The 17134-nt window shown below is 41.6% G+C and overlaps 1 protein-coding gene across 2 annotated transcripts; it reads left to right on the top strand.

Annotated features, from left to right (window-relative positions):
• The first annotated feature begins 13369 nt into the window (after positions 1 to 13369).
• On the top strand, positions 13370 to 15411 carry rpl38 (ribosomal protein L38). 2 transcript variants are annotated; one of them, NM_001139696.1, is given in 5 exon segments: positions 13370 to 13378; positions 13586 to 13612; positions 14277 to 14337; positions 14572 to 14694; positions 15290 to 15411. In NM_001139696.1, coding segments are annotated over 4 exon segments (213 nt in total). In that variant the 5' UTR covers positions 13370 to 13378; positions 13586 to 13609; the 3' UTR covers positions 15316 to 15411.
• Positions 15412 to 17134: the final 1723 nt, after the last annotated feature.

Genomic DNA, 17134 nt, shown 5'->3' with positions numbered 1-17134 from the left:
CTGTTAATTGAAATGCATTACAGGTGACTACCTCATGAAGCTGTTTTAGAGAATGCCAAGAGTGTGCAAAGCTGTCATCAAGGCAAAGGGTGACTATTTGAAGAATCTCAAATATAAAATATATTTTGATTTATGGTTACTGCATGATTCCATATGTGTTATTTCATAGTTTTGATGTTTTCACTATTATTCTACAATGTAGATAGTAAAAATAAAGAAAAACCCTTGAATGAGTAGGTGTTCTAAAACTTTTGACCGGTAGTGTATATCAGATTATCTATCATTTTATGGGCATAATTCAATTGAACATGCTTATATTACCACAGTAGTTTGGGCACTAAATACCAATTAGACTCCTACAATAGGTAATTATTTCCAGTTTTCACAATAAGATATGTTGGTGGTGGGCAGTACTGTGAGAGGTACTGCAAAGATCTGAATCTGGCCCTAAGACTCTGATATTTTTTCTTTAATTGGTCTTTTGACCAATCACATCAGATCTTTTCATATTTTATATTTTTCTGAGCTGATCTGATTGTTCAAAATACCAAATAAGGGAGAGAAAAAAGTTAAGACCTTTGCCCAATTATTGGCAAAAGAGCTGATCTGATTAGTCAAAGAAATAATTAGTCGAGAAATATAAGAATTGGGCTGCCTGTGTAAACCCAGTCTAGCCTACTGAGAGTATTAGCAAAGTCACAATTAATGGCTTTTTCCAAAGTATGCACAGACGCTATTTGTAAATGCAATTCTAAAAGACTGGCTCGTTTACAGTTCATGAATCCAATAGGAGCAGATTGTTCAAGGTAATGATCTCGAAATGATACTGTAGTCCAAGATTGCATTGGACTTTGAAAATACTGTAGCTTTGGACATTGAGATGTGATGGAATTATAATTACTTTACTCTTTTCAATACAGTATAAATAGCATGGTGTGATTTCATCTTGATAATCCCCTATATCGAATTGAAAGAACAGTCCCAACTGTCTGGATGTGTTTACCCAGGCCAGGCAGCCCAATTCTGATATTTATTTCACTGATTGGTCTTTTGACCAATCACATCAACTCTGAAAAAGCTCTGATGTGAAAAGATCTGACGTGATGGGTCAAAAGACCAAATAGTGGGAGAAAAAAAAATCGGAATTGTGCTGCTTGTGTGAACACAGCCTCTGTCCTTCAAAAATTAATCCATCTCATTTTCACATTTGATTATATGTCAGAAAGATGTGACCACCAAGCCGATTGGCTGTATTTAATACAGGCAGCCAAATTCTGATATTTTCCCCAATTATTGGCAAAAGATCTGATCTGATTGGTAAAAATGTTAATTAGTGGAAAAATATTGTAATTAGGCTGCTTGTGTAAACACAGCCATTGATATGGTACAGTGTACATGGGTAGACAGTGCCACCCATGTTTCGCATTGAGAATCATGTCACTCCATTCATGATGGGTTAGTGCCCTCTGCTGTTAGTTAACTAGAACTGCATGGCACATGTATGTTGTCTCACTCACCAAGCGTGAAACAGAAATGGAGGACAAAACAGAATTAAAGGAAATATTGTATGAAAATGATATTGTTTTCTCAGCAGGCAACAATTGTTGTGTCTTGCTGGGATAACAATCGGTTTAGTCTCTTTAATGAGAAGGAAATTATAGAATACCCCTGACTTGCATCCAATCCAACAGTCTTCGAAATGGTAAAAAAATCGAAAATAACAGTGAGGAGCTAGACATCAATACCAGAAATTATTTTAATAGTTTGCTATTTAGCTGATTGTGCTATGATTATGAATCTCAACCTACATAGGCCTGCATTGACACAGAGGTGGGAGTAAATTTGAAAAAAGATTGAAAATAATTTCCTTATACCAAAAACAGTGGGGGGGGGTGTATATGGGTCTGACCTGTGTACGTGGGCTGACAGGCTGATATATCAGTATACTAGCCTCTGTGTTAATTAAGTAGACCAGGCAGTGTTGTCTGAATGCATCCCAAATGGTACCCTATTCCCTTTATAGTGCACTACTTTTGAGTCATTTGGGACATACACTCTGCACTATCAGAGTGGTTATGTCCCCGCAGAGACACACTAAGGTGTCAGTTAAACCCTCTCACTCCAGACAACCCTCTCACTCCAACCCATAGAGAGTCAGAAGATGTACAGTGGGGAGAACAAGTATTTGATACACTGCCGATTTTGCAGGTTTTCCTACTTACAAAGCATGTAGAGGTCTGTAATTTTTATCATAGGTACACTTCAACTGTGAGAGACGGTTGTATTACATTGTATGATTTTTAAGTAATTCATTTGCATTTTATTGCATGACATAAGTATTTGATCACTTACCAACCAGTAAGAATTCCGTCTCTCACAGACCTGTTAGTTTTTCTTTAAGAAGCCCTCCTGTTCTCCACTCATTACCTGTATTAACTGCACCTGTTTGAACTCGTTACCTGTATAAAAGACACCTGTCCACACACTCAATTAAACAGACTCCAACCTCTCCACAATGGCCAAGACCAGAGAGCTGTGTAAGGACATCAGAGATAAAATTGTAGACCTGCACAAGGCTGGGATGGGCTACAGGACAATAGGCAAGCAGCTTGGTGAGAAGGCAAAAACTGTTGGCCCAATTATTAGAAAATGGAAGAAGTTCAAGATGACGGTCAATCACCCTCGGTCTGGGGCTCCATGCAAGATCTTACCTCGTGGGGCATCAATGATCATGAGGAAGGTGAGGGATCAGCCCAGAACTACACGGCAGGACCTGGTCAATGACCTGAAGAGAGCTGGGACCACAGTCTCAAAGAAACCCATTAGTAACACACTACGCCGTCATGGATTAAAATCCTGCAGCGCACGCAAGGTCCCCCCACTCAAGCCAGCGCATGTCCAGGCCCGTCTGAAGTTTGCCAATGACCATCTGGATGATCCAGAGGAGGAATGGGAGAAGGTCATGCGGTCTGATGAGACAAAAATAAAGCTTTTTGGTCTAAACTCCACTCGCCGTGTTTGGAGGAAGAAGAAGGATGAGTACAACCCCAAGAACACCATCCCAACCGTGAAGCATGGAGGTGGAAACATCATTCTTTGGGGATGCTTTTCTGCAAAGGGGACAGGACGACTGCACCATATTGAGGGGAGGATGGATGGGGCCATGTATCGCGAGATCTTGGCCAACAACCTCCTTCCCTCAGTAAGAGCATTGAAGATGGGTCGTGGCTGGGTCTTCCAGCATGACAACAACCCGAAACACACAGCCAGGGCAACTAAGGAGTGGCTCCGTAAGAAGCATCTCAAGATCCTGGAGTGGCCTAGCCAGTCTCCAGACCTGAACCCAATAGAAAATCTTTGGAGGGAGCTGAAAGTCCGTATTGCCCAGCAACAGCCCCGAAACCCGAAGGATCTGGAGAAGGTCTGTATGGAGGAGTCATACATCATACTTGATCTCACGAATACAGAACAGCACCGTTGAACTGGTAGGGCTTATTAATATATCTAGATGCAATAGATTTATGGAATAGCTGGGGTTGGGGGGAATTTCACAGGATTTTCAGGGCTACGTCGAGATTAACTCCTTGACAAACCCATTGTTTAAAATATGCTAATTATAAATGGCTACTGAAATAGTAATTCATGTAAATAGCCCTATTTGTAGGTATATAGCTCATTTGCATACATACAGTACGTTACTGAGAGCGCAAGGGACAAAATGAATACATTGAAACAATGGACAGAACTCATTATACAGAATGAGGAAGTGAAAGCAGTTGAAGAAAACGGAATTCAATCACACCAACAAGACAGGACAAATATGATGCAGTTCTGATGCACAGATTTGGTTATATGTTTTGCTTATATGATTGGGCTATAAACTGTACTCTGGCTTCTAAACTAAAAATATGATTACTTTCACTCTCATCATCTCAACTATGAAGATTTTCAACAGCCATATGAGTACCTACCGCACTTAGACTGAGGCTTACTAGAAGACTATTTTTGACTGCAAACCAGTGAATGATCTGTCTTGACACTTGTGTTAATACAAAGATAAAACATAATTGCCCTCTTAAATCATTCAAACGATTGGTGCATTCAACCTACTTAAGCATGGCAAGCATTTCAATATGCAATAAACATATTTTTCATTTGTGCTATACTGTTTGTGTAGCTCTGGTACATGGAGTTAGTGCGCGTTCCACTGGCACAGGTGTCCACATAGAATTGGCTTTCCAGATGTAGGCCTATCTTTAGTCAGGTAATGTTCCCATTTATACAATGTTTTGATTTACCGTACACAGGTGCATATAGGTGTATTTCATGCTATTTTATTCATAAGTTTTGATGTTTTCACTATTATTCTACAATGTAGAAAATAGTAAAAATAAAGAAAAACCCTTAAATGAGTAGGTGTTCTAAAACTTTTGACCGGTAGTGTATATCAGATTATCTATCATTTTATGGGCATAATTCAATTGAACATGCTTATATTACCACAGTAGTTTGGGCACTAAATACCAATTAGACACCTACAACAGGTAATTATTTCCAGTGACTTTCAACGTGGCACCGTCATAGGATGCCACCTTTCCAACAAGTCAGTTGGTCAAATGTCTGCCCTGCTAGAGCTAATCCGGTCAACTGTAAGTGCTGTTATTGTGAAGTGGAAACGGCTAGGAGCAACAACTGCCCAGCCGGTGGGTAGTGGTAGGCCACACAAGCTCACAGAATGGGGCCGTCGAGTGCTAAAGAATGTAGCGCATAAAAATCGCCTGTCGTCAGTTGCAACACTCACTTCTGAGTTCCAAGCTGCCACTGCAAGCAACTTCAGCACAAGAACTGTTCGTCTGGAACTCATTGGAATGGGTTTCCATGGCCGAGCAGCCGCACACAAGCCTAAGATCACCGTGCGCAATGCCAAGCGTCGGCTGGAGTGGTGTAAAGCTCATCGCCATTGGACTCTGGAGCAGTGGAAACACGTCCTCTGGAGTGATGAATCATGCTTCACCACCTGGTAGTCCGACAGTCAAATCTGGGTTTGGTGGATGCCAGGAGAATGCTACCTGCCAGAATGCATAGTGCCAACTGTAAAGTTTGGTGGAGGAGAAATAAAGTCCCTTGCAAAAGAATTCATCCCCCTTGGCGTTTTTCCCATTTTGTTGCATTACAACCTATAATTTAAATAGATTTTTATTTGGATTTAATGTAATGGACATACACAAAATAGTCTAAAAATTCTAAAAAATTCTAAATGGAAAAGTGGTGCGTGCATATGTATTCACCCCCTTTGCTATGAAGCCCCTAAATAAGATCTGTTGCAACCAATTTTCTTCAGAAGTCACATAATTAGTTAAATAAAGTCCACCTGTGTGCAATCTGTGTCACATGACATGTCACATGATCTCAGTATATATACACCTGTTCTGAAAGGCCCCAGAGTCTGCAACGCCACTAAGCAAGCGGCACCACCAAGCAAGCGGCACCATGAAGACCAAGGAGCTCTCCAGATCAGGGTTGGGTTATAAAAAAAATATCAGAAACTTCGAACATCCCACAGAGCACCATTAAATCCATTATTAAAAAATATGGCACCACAACAAACCTGCCAAGAGAGGGCCGCCCAACAAAACTCACGGACCAGGCAAGGAGGTCATTAATCAGAGAGGCAAGAAAGAGACCAAAGGGGTTGCAAAGCTCCACAGTGGAGATTGGACTATCTGTCCATAAGACCACTTTAAGCCGTACATTCCACCGAGCTGGGCTTTACAGAAGAGTGACCAGAAAAAAAAACATTGCTTAAAGTATTTGCCAAAAGGCATGTGGGAGACTCCCCAAACATATGGAAGAAGGTACTTTGGTCAGATGAGATTAAAATTAAGCTTTTTGGCCATCAAGATAAACACTATGTCTGGCGCAAACCCAACACCTCTCATCACCCCGAGAACACCATCCACACAGTGAAGCATGGTGGTGGCAGCATCATGCTGCGGAGATGTTTTTCCATCAGCAGGGACTGGGAAAATGGTCAGAATTGAAGGAATGATGGATGCTGCTAAATACAGGGAAATTCTTGAGGGAAACCTGTTTCAGTCTTCCAGAGATTTGAGACTGGGACGGAGGTTAATCTTCCAGCAGGACAATGATCCTAAGCATACTGCTAAAGCAACACTCGAGTGGTTTACAGGGAAACATTTAAATGTCTTGGAATGGCCTCGTCAAAGCCCAGACCTCAATCCAATTGAGAATCTATGGTATGACTTAAAGATTGCTGTACACCAGCGGAACCCATCCAACTTGAAGGAGCTGGAGCAGTTTTGCCTTGAAGAATGGACAAAAATCCCAGTGGCTAGATGTGGCAAGCTTATGGAGACATATCCCAAGAGACTTCCAGCTGTAATTGCTGCAAAAGGTGGCTCTACAAAGTATTGACTTTGGGGAGGGTAAATAGTTATGCACGCTCAAGTTTTCTGTTTTTTTGTCTTATTTCTTGCATGTTTCACAATAAAAAATATGTTGCATCAAGTGGTAGGCATGTTGTGTAAATCAAATTATACAAACCCCCCAAAAATATATTTTAATTCCAGGTTGTAAGGCAACAAAATAGGAAAAATGCCAAGGGGGGTGAATACTTTCGCAAGCCACTGTAATGGTCTGGGGTTGTTTTCCGTGGTTCAGGCTAGGCCCCTTAGTTCTAGTGAAGGGAAATCTTAACGCTACAGCATACAATGACTTTCAAGACGATTCTGTGCTTCCAACTTTGTGGCAACAGTTTGGGAAAGGCCCTCCTCTGTTTCAGCATGACAATGCCCCCATGCACAAAGCGAGCTCCATACAGAAATGGTTTCTCGAGATCAGTGTAGAAGAACTTGGCCTGCACAGATCCCTGACCTCAACTCCATCGAACACCTTTGGGATGAATTGGAATGCTGTCTGTAAGACAGGCCTAATCGCCCAACATCAGTGCCCAACCTCACTAATGCCCTTGAGGGTAAATGGAAGCAAGTCCCCGCAACTCTTCCGTGGAAAGCTTTTCCAGAAGAGCGGAGGCTATTATGGCAGCAAAGGGAGGACCAACTCCATATTAATGCCCATGATTTTGGAACAAGATGTTCGACGAGCAGGTGTCCACATACTTTTGTCCATCTAGTGTATAATCACTTCCCAAGTCGACCCCAACGTATACTAAATGAAAACGGCCCATGGCAGACCACCCAGACCTGACCCCGCCAGATGCAACAGTCTGTCCCAGCCATATGCACCCTGTGGGCTACACTGGAAGCAGTGACTTCCAACCGATAAAACCTCACAAAAGTGTGTGGTGTTGCCCAACTCGCCGCAGCACAAATATCTCCTATAGTCTACCCTTTAAACAACGGCCAAGACCCTGCCAGACCCCTGGTGGAGTGGGCACGTGCACCGCTACGTAACTCTTGCCCCTTGCTGCTATACGCCAGGGAGACAGCCTCCACAGTCTAGAGGGTGAAATAGTTCAGCACCTCAGGAGTAAATGCCAGTTGGCTCTTCATAGCTGAGCATTTAGCGGTTGAGACAGCAGGTCCGGTAGAGAGAGACAGGATCAAACAGCAGGTCTGGGACATGGTAGCACTTCCGGTGTGTCCTGAACAGGTCAGGGTTCCATAGCAGTAGACAGTAACTGCAGAGACTGGATCTGAACCAACCAGGTGGACTGGGGACAAGGATAGCCAGGAGTCATCAGGCCAGGTTGTCCTGAGGCATGGTCCTAAAGCTCAGGTCCTGCATCCTTTATTTAAGTGTAGACTAAGCCCTATAGGTTTGTAACTTCACATGATTTAGCCTACTTGTCAATCCAGATCTGAATATTTGATATCCTTTTTACTGTACACTGTTGATAGTCATTTTTTACGAAGCTAATCACTGAATGTTCAACTACAAGGATGTGGTCAGGTTGACACTTCTAAGTCACAATAACACAGAACATACAAACACATACACTTAATTTAGGTTAGTGTGGAGTCAAGGCTTTGTTATTAAAATAATATTGTGACTGTCTTTCAGATCTGCCAACCAGGCTCTGTGGGTGACCGGTAACCGTGTTTCCACCAAGCTGTTCCTGGCCTGGAGTGGCACACTGAGACTTCCATAGGCTTGTAGACCTGAAGCAGTGTGGTGGTCCAGGTAATTATCACACACACGTTTACACACTCTATCACTCATTCTGTTTTGTTGTATAATTATTGTCACTTAAGAAAATTGTGCCTCTCTCTTTTAGATCGACACCCCTATTAGCTCAACCACAGCCCTCACAGCTGCAGTCATCTGCCCCTGTACCTGCTACACTGGCCGCGACAGGTGTACAGGTAATTATCACATACATGTATACACACATGCATACTCTCCCTCACTTAGAGCTCTATTCAATCACGTCCGCTTTAGCCGACATCCACATAGCGGTTGTTTTGTAGGTGTCTCAGGTGGTTGTTTTGGCTGTGGTAGAGGTGGAACTGTGTTTGAGCTGTCAAATCCACAAGCGGCTCCTGGCATTATACCTAAAGCGGACATTGGTATTGGCTGCACGGAGTCGCATTAACAGAAATCTCATGCCCTGTTTACAAGTTCAAACAGTGGAATGTGAGACATAATCTACACCTCCATTAGGATGATAGAAACCCTCATTATTTAGTTTAATGATTTTTCAAGTTGAGTGTAATTATGTGTATATAACCTAGACTTCTCCTTCTGAACTTGTAATGCGAGTAGGACGGTGTAGTTTCATGACAATGATCAAGAGCAGCTGCTTACCGATTTGACAGATCCAACACAGTTACACTTCAGACACCTCCAATACATCAGCTACGTTGGTCTCGGATCTCACTGGTTAACAATTGACCTAATTGAATCTAGGCCTTACACACTCCTTCAGTCTGTTTAGTTGTATGATTGTCAGTTAAGAAAATTGGGAATCTCTTTTAGATCTGAATCCCCCACCAGTTCAGCTGCAGTCACAGTAGTCCTCTGCTGTGGTACTTAATTTACCGGCAGCACCAGTTAATACTTCACTGGCCGTGAAGAGAGAAACTTTTGAGGATTCCCAGATGGATACAGGTAATTCAGAATTACAGTGGCTTCGGAAAGTATTAAGACCCCTAGACTTTTTCCACATTTTGATACGTTACAGCCTTATTCTAAAATATATTGAATTGTTTTTTTTCTCATCAATCTAAACACAATACCCTATAATGACAGAGAAAAAACAGGTTGTTAGAAATGTTTGCTAATTTATACAAAATGTCAAACTTAAATATTACATTTACATAAGTATTCAGAACCTTTACTCAGTACTTTGTTAAAGCACCTTTGGCAGGATTACAGCCTCAATTCTTCTTGGGTATGACACTACAAGCTTGGCACACCTATATTTGGGGAGTTTCTCCCATTCTTCCCTGCAGATCCTCTCAGGCTCTGTCAGGTTGGATAGGGAGCATTGCTGCACTGCTATTTTCACGTTTCTCCAGAGATCTTCAATCGTGTTCAAGTCCGGGCTCTGACTGGGCCACTCAAGGACATTCAGAGACTTGTCCCGAAGCCACTCCGGCATTGTCTTGGCTGTGTGCTTAGGGTGATTGTCCTGTTGGAAGGTGACTCTTCGCCCCAGTCTGAGGACCAGAGTGCTCTGGAGTAGGTTTTCATCAAGGATCTCTGTACTTTGCGCCGTTCAGTTTTGCCTCAATCCTGACTAGTCTCCCAGTCCCTCCCGCTGAAATACATCCCCAAAGCATGATGCTGCCACCTCCATGCTTCACTGTAGGGATGGTGGCAGGTTTCCTCCAGACGTGATGCTTGTCATTCAGGCTAAAGAGTTCTATCTTCGTTTCATCAGGCCAGAGAATCTGGTTTCTCATGGTCTGAGAGTCTTTAGGTGCCTTTTGGCAAACTCCAAGTGGACTGTCATGTGTCTTACTGAGGAGTGTCTTCAGTCTGGCCACTCTACCATAAAGGCCTGATTGGTGGAGTGTTGCAGAAATGATTGTCCTTCTGGAAGCTTCTCCCATCTCCACAGAGGAACTTTAGAGCTCTGCCAGAGTGACCATCAGGTTCTTGGTAACCTCCCTGACCAAGGCCCTTCTCCCCCGATTGTTCAGTTTGGCCTGGTGGCCAGCTCTAGGGAGAGTCATAGTAGTTCCAAACTTCTTCCATTTAAGAATGATGGAGGCCACTGTGTTCTTGGGGACCTTCAATGCTGCAAAAAAATGTTGGTACCTTTCCCCAGATCTGTGCATCGGTGGCAATTCCTTCAACTTCATGGCTTGGTTTTTGCTCTGAAATGCAGTGACAACTGTGGGACCGTATATAGACAGGTGTGTGCCTTTGCAAATCATGTTCAATCAATTGAATTTACCACAGTTGGAGTCCAATCACGTTGTAGAAACATCTCAAGGATGATCAATGGAAACAGGATGCACCTGAGCTCAATTTTGAATCGGGTCTGAATACTTATGTAAATAAGGTACATTTGCAAACATTTATAAAAACCTGTTTTTACTTTGTCATTATGGGGCATTGTATGTAGATTGCTGAGGTTTTTTAATCCATTTTAGAATAAGGCTGTAACATAACAAAATGTGGAAAAAGTCAAGGGCTCTGAATACTTTCCGAGGACATACACTTATGCTCACTCACACCAACAGATGTTCACACACAAAACATTTCCTTCACAATGGCTATACATGTCTTGCTCCCGTGAACCAAGACAAAATTCCCTACTGGGGCGAAGGCAGACACTGGTTTTGAAGTTTGCATGCGGGGCTACCTCATCACGTGACCATGACCAACTCATGTCCACTACATTCACCCACCCCTTTGACCTCGTCTCCCATGAGAGGTCGTGTCTCATTGGGTGCCATTGTAAAACACAGGATATGATCCACGACTGCAGTCCAAACTCAAAGTAGACAGCCCTCAGCCCTAAACCCTCTGCTCTTGAATGACATTGTACATCGTCACATCCAATGGGTGCATTAATAAATGTCCCTTGCCCAAGCGAGGGAGAGTGATAATCGGAGAGGCAACGTCCTTGGTGGAAATCTTGAAGTTGCGCAGACAGACAGATAACCATGGACAAGAAAACAAACTACGGTGCTAGCTATTGATCTTATAATGGTAAACTGGTTGATGTGTACTTTTTATGACTGTCTCGCGCAATGTTATAGCTATCTATCTTGCGCAATGTCAAGCTAGAAAGAAGTTGCCTGGCAACAGCATCAACTTTCTACATTGGCAAAGCAGTAGTACACTCAACCAAAATGTTTGTTTTTTCCACTTGAAGTATGCTCACAATAACTAATAGTACTGTATGTAATATACAGTATGATAGTATGCCACTACGAACACAATTATTAAAGTGGAACTGACAGCATTTTAGAAACATGAAATCTTATTAAAATCTGTTCATATACACCTCCAGGAAGAATATGACACTTAAAAAAAATATATTATATAGCACTATAGAGGAGGAAAGTGGCCTAGCGTTTGGACAATTAATAGATACTGCAGTAAATACAACTAAATAAAAACATCTGTCTCATCCAGGACTGGAGTCTACGCAGACCGGTGCGCCATAGCCAATCATATGCAAAAAAGTAATTTGCCACAAGGGCCTGCCATCATTCACTTTGAACTGGAATGTGTGTTTACACGCAGTTCAGATGCAACAGCACGGCTTTAGATCATTAGAACTCATTCGCCAAAAGCCACAAAATACACTTTAATGTATTTCTGCAAATATGTAGCTAAATAACACGGGAGTCCTCTTATATTTGGGAACTTTACAGTCCTATTTTTAGACCTTTATTTAACTAGGCAAGTCAGTTAAGAACAAATTCTTATTTACAATGATGGCCTACACTATTGCTCAAACAACCATAGAAATGTGGGCTATATTTCTCTATATGCACATCAACAACTAATGCTAGCCAGAGCAAGAGGAGCTAAAATCTAACAAAGAAACATAAGAAAAAAACTCTCTAACTTTTTCAGCTAGTTGGCCATCATAATTGCCTGCCACTTTTTTGCCTATGTTTACTGACACTGGTCATATTCAGCAGGTGATAGGTGTTGGTAAATTCATCATTTATTCTGTGCTCTGGCACACTCAGATAAGAGTGCTCTGAAATCAGAGTAGATAGCTAGCCAGAGTGAATTTGCAAATTAAAGAGATATGCTAACTGGATAACGGACGTTCAGCATAGCTATCTAGCTAATGTTAGGCTCTGTGTTTTTAGCGTGCTACATAAATAGATACGCTAGCATATTAGCCACGTTATGACTGACTTGTGATCATTTCCCTTGCTAGTTTGATTGTATTGACATTCCCAGCCTTAGGTACATTTGTCAGTTTTTGTCCAAAATATTGAGTCATTGAAACTGAAACAGTTAATCCCGGATGGAGGCAGCAAACAACTACCAGGCCAGCTGTGATTTACAACCTGATAGCAATATTTTTTGGACTACCATGAAATGTATTGGTGAATTATATGAATCATGCATTGAACTGCATCCATCTATTCTGCCAATGCCTTAGTGTACGTTATGGAACGTTGAGTTAAATATAACCTATTTTTAAAACCTCTTATGAAGTTGGTTTTGTAACATAAACATGGAATTTGATATATGTGACTGATATTATGATTGTCTGTTTGTTTCATATCTGCAAAGTAGTTCAAATGCTATCAGCTCCGCTTTAATATTTAGGTAAGGATACATTTGTGAAAGAGAAAGCAAAAAAGAAGAGAGAGGCCCAATTTGGCAGAAATAATCTGTCTCCCTCCAGCAGGTGGTGTTTTTTCGTTGTTTCGCCCACCAATCACGGAGTTTTTGTATGGAGGTCAATGTGAGAGTGTCGAATTTGGCCAACAAAAACATGTATGGCTTATTTGCTCCGTGAGGTTTATTTGGTCGCATAGAAGTTTCGTAATGCTTAAATTGTTACGAGTGTACTGATATAAGTAGGACACGTGACATCACAGCAACTCTGAGAAGAAAAAAAACGTTATATAGGAGTTGACTCGAAATGGCTATGCATATTAATTTCATGAGGCTAGTTGCATAGCGTCTCGCCATTGAATACCGGCGTCAACAACCGTCATCGAATATTCAGAAATTATTACAGTAATGAGATGTTTACACCAATCCAAAGACATGATAGGCGGGCTGGACAGCGTCGCTTTGTGGACAACAACTCCCATTGTTAGGGCGGAGAGACATATCAGTATATCCATACTCTTTGGAGAAAGTAGTCCGTATTACATTTGTCCTCCATGAGTCGCCGTAGCTTGACTATAAAGCTTGCGTCAGCGGAAGTTACACCCTCTTCATCCCCTCTCTTGCAGGCTGTGTAAGTTGCACATTTTCCATACATACAGAATGGAAAGTAAAATCATTATTCATCCTTATTATAACTGACAAATACGTTCACGAAATAATTAAACAATGATATTAGGAACATTAGTCAACATAATTCGACAGTTATTTGGTTTTCCATTGATTGTTATTCGACTTTAAATATCTGTATACTAACCCTTGTATTTCGTCCGTGTTCCAGGCTTCAGTCCGCAGACACGGCAAGATGGTGAGGACCGTTTTCGCTACATTTATATATCTATAATTGCACGATAAACACATTTCAATAAGCTAGTGTGGATAAACGAACATGGGCATAACGTTACCGCTAACTTATCTTTGCCGTGTTGTCACAGCTAGTTATGGTAGCTAGCAGAGTAGGCTAATAGCTTGTACGGGCCACAGCCGGTGCGGCCTTAACAATGTGCTGACGTTGGCTACCGCTAACTAACAAACTGAGGTGTAATGTGTCTTTCGTTCACGTGAACTGAAATGTCATCAAATCCAGCAGTAATAATTTGCAGTGAAAGGCATATCTGACTCAGCCATGTTATAGTTAGTATAACTAGCCAATGTTAACTTAACTAGCCAGCAGAGCATGTCTTCGCAAGTTGTCCAAACATCACAGGCTGTCTCGTGCATGTGATGCATTTACACGCTTGCCAGAATAAGGATGGACCTAGTGCTAAGTTTCGATTTAACCAGAATCTTTAGTTCCACCGGTCCACTGACAATCTTCATATTACTTTTACTTAGTTATTATCCCCTTGGCTAGTTAACCACATTGCTAACAGCTAGTTATGCCATGTTGAGGTTACCTCTGGTTGGGTGGTTAGTTGTTGCAGAAAATGGTGTACCTATTGTGTACTTATTCTTTACCTGTTTTATTTTAGCCACGCAAAATTGAAGAAATAAAAGATTTCCTGCTTACAGCAAGGAGGAAGGATGCCAAGTGTAAGTGTTGCGTTGTTGCCCACTTGAGCTACTCTGCTCTTCTGACTTTTCTGATGGACTAAAGCTTATGGTATTTCTTAGTAATTTAAGTAAGCATTTCACTGTTTACGAAGCATGTGACTAATTTGATTTCTGCACCCACACATTGCATTGAAATTCCAACTGCAAACCATGTGTTGAATGTTGAAACAACCAGAATGTTGAGATTCATCTATATTGTTACTTGATCCACAGCCGTAAAGATCAAGAAGAACAAGGATAATGTCAAGTTCAAGGTGCGTTGCAGCAGGTACCTGTACACCCTCGTCATCACAGACAAGGAGAAGGCCGAGAAGCTGAAGCAGTCCCTGCCCCCAGGTAAGATTCTCATCTTTTATCACATCATGAAATGTGGTTAATTGTGTTGGGTTAGTAAAACAGATGCATCTTGCATTTTATAGGTATGTCTAGAAAGACCTTGAATCCCGAAAAGTAGTGACAATGGCCGGTCTAAAGATGATCTCTTGTCAATGCATAGTGGTTACAAATTGAATTTGGTTATGAAGTAATCCTATTGGTTGCTCTGCAAGTTGTCCAAACACTACATGCTGCTTGGTGCTTGTGGTGCATTTACACGCTTGCTAGAATAAGGATGGGCCTAGTGCTTGGTTTCGACTATCAGAAATTGAGTTCCACCGGTTCACTGACATGTGTATGCCTAAATGTTTTGAGCTGTCAATCTGGCTTAAACAAACATTTATTTTAGGGGGATGGGTTCTGATCAAAAACACTGCTTGCCTCAAGTTTTCAAATCTCAATACCAAATTTAAAGATTGAGCATTCTACTCTTTCCTGAACACTAGTGTTTCTAATCATGTTAATAGTTCATTTGTAACTTTACCACTGAAAGTATGCGATGAGGATGGACATAATGCACATGTAGTTTATAACCATCTCTCATTTCTCTCTTCAGGTCTGGCTGTGAAGGAGCTCAAGTAGAGGACCATCTTTGTGTACAGTAAATTGTAATAAAAAGAGGAAAACCATTTTGTCTTGGTTATGTTGTGCCACTACAGTAAATTCTGTTTATCTAAATGCTTTGTGGCTCGTAATTGGAACAAGGCATTAGTGAATGTATGCCGAATTAAGATACTATGGATTCATTTGAAGGGCTGGTTTCCCAGACAGATGAAACCTAGTCCTGGATTTTGGGGTGCTTTCAATGAAGATTCTCAAATGAAAATACTCTTTAGTCTAGGACTAGGCTTACTCGTTGTCTGGAAAACAGGTCCTAAAAATAAGAAATGACTTGGATCAGTGTTAAATCAAAGTTACTGACTACAGTTGGGCCCAGTACCAATACTCCAGAAATTATGGAATCAGATCGCAATTAGTGGCTACTAAGGTGGTGACTGCTTACACCTATCCAATCTCTTATAGACCTGTGCTTACGTCAAAGAAAGATGCATTCATTTATACTGAAATATAAAGTCAAATGTCAACGCTTTTACTGAGTTAGTTCAAATAAGGAAATCAGTCAATTGAAAGAAATTCGTTAGGAACTATTGTATGGATTTTGCCGGGCTGGGGCACAGCTGTGAGTGGGTCTGGGGAAGCATAGGCCCACCCGATCAAGAAAATGAGTTTTCCCCAACAAAGGGGCTTTAATAGAGACGATCTAGTTTCATCGGCTGTCCGTATGGCTGGTCTCAGACGGTCCCACAGGTGAAGCCGGATGTTGAGGTCCTGGGCTGGTGTGGTTACCTGCGGTTGTGATGCCGGTTAGATGCATTGACAAATTCTCTAAAATGACTGAGGCGGCTTATGGTGTAGAAATGAACCATTTTATTTTTTGCCACTTTCTCCCCAATTTGTAGTTAGTCATGTCCCATTTCTGCACCTCCCCTACAGACTCAGGAGAGGCGATGGTTGAGAGCCATGCGTCCTCTGAAACACGACCCTGCCAAGCCGCACTGCTGCGCCACCTGGGAGGCCCGACCATTCAATTCGCTGACAACAGCTCTAGTACACATCCTTGCAGTCAGCATGCCAATTGCACGTGTTCTCAAAACTTGACATCTGTGGCATTATGTTGTGCACATTTTAGTGACCTTATATTGTCCCAGCACAAGGTGCACCTGTGTAATGATATTGTTTAATCAGCTTCTTGATATGCCATACTTGTCAGGTGGATGGATTATCTTTGTAAAGGATAAATGCTCACTAATGAGGATGTAAAGAAATTAGCTTTTGCTTATGGGACAATTCTGGCATCTTTTATTTATTTCTGTTCATGAAACATGGGACCAACACTATCTTTTTTGTTCAGTATAGTAAAAAGCATGAGCTGAAGCATCTCCCCCCCCTCCCCCCAAAAAAAAAAGCATTCGCACACAGTTATGCTGTTCCTGGAATTGACCTGGGCTTGGTTTCCTGATAGCAATGGGATTTGGGTGTATGAGTTTTAACATGCATCTTTTTCAAACACTAGTTTACCCAATGGCATTTCATACCTTAGGGACAAGAATATAATAGCTGTAGACTATTATAGTACTCTTCTGATGGCTAGAGTGGTAAGGAAAGTGAACGTTCACATGCTAATTGTGGCCTTCATTGAAAGTCTAAGTTTGGCAGGCTAAATTCCTTAAGCATGGTTAACTAGAGAACAGGCATTGTATGGGTAAAATACTGGATTTCTATACCAGCTGTCAGACCAGTGCATAGTGATCATAATCGGTCTCCATAAGACTCATCCACTTCATAGAACGTTCACGTTGTTTGTTACAGCAGGCTCATTAATGTTGTACAGTGTTTTAGT

The sequence above is a fragment of the Salmo salar genome, chromosome ssa28 (assembly GCF_905237065.1).
Source record: "Salmo salar chromosome ssa28, Ssal_v3.1, whole genome shotgun sequence".
In the NCBI taxonomy this organism is placed as follows: Eukaryota; Metazoa; Chordata; class Actinopteri; order Salmoniformes; family Salmonidae; genus Salmo; species Salmo salar.
The sequence above is the reverse complement of the archived record's forward strand: the minus strand, read 5'-3'. Positions and strand labels throughout refer to the sequence as shown.

What these genes read in the sequence shown, in the direction of transcription:
- rpl38 (XM_045709910.1), top strand. An exon ending in TCCGCAGACACGGCAAGATG is followed by an intron (nt 13,613 to 14,276) that starts GTGAGGACCGTT and finishes GTTTTATTTTAG; the next exon opens with CCACGCAAAATTGAAGAAAT. An exon ending in GAAGCAGTCCCTGCCCCCAG is followed by an intron (nt 14,695 to 15,289) that starts GTAAGATTCTCA and finishes TTCTCTCTTCAG; the next exon opens with GTCTGGCTGTGAAGGAGCTC.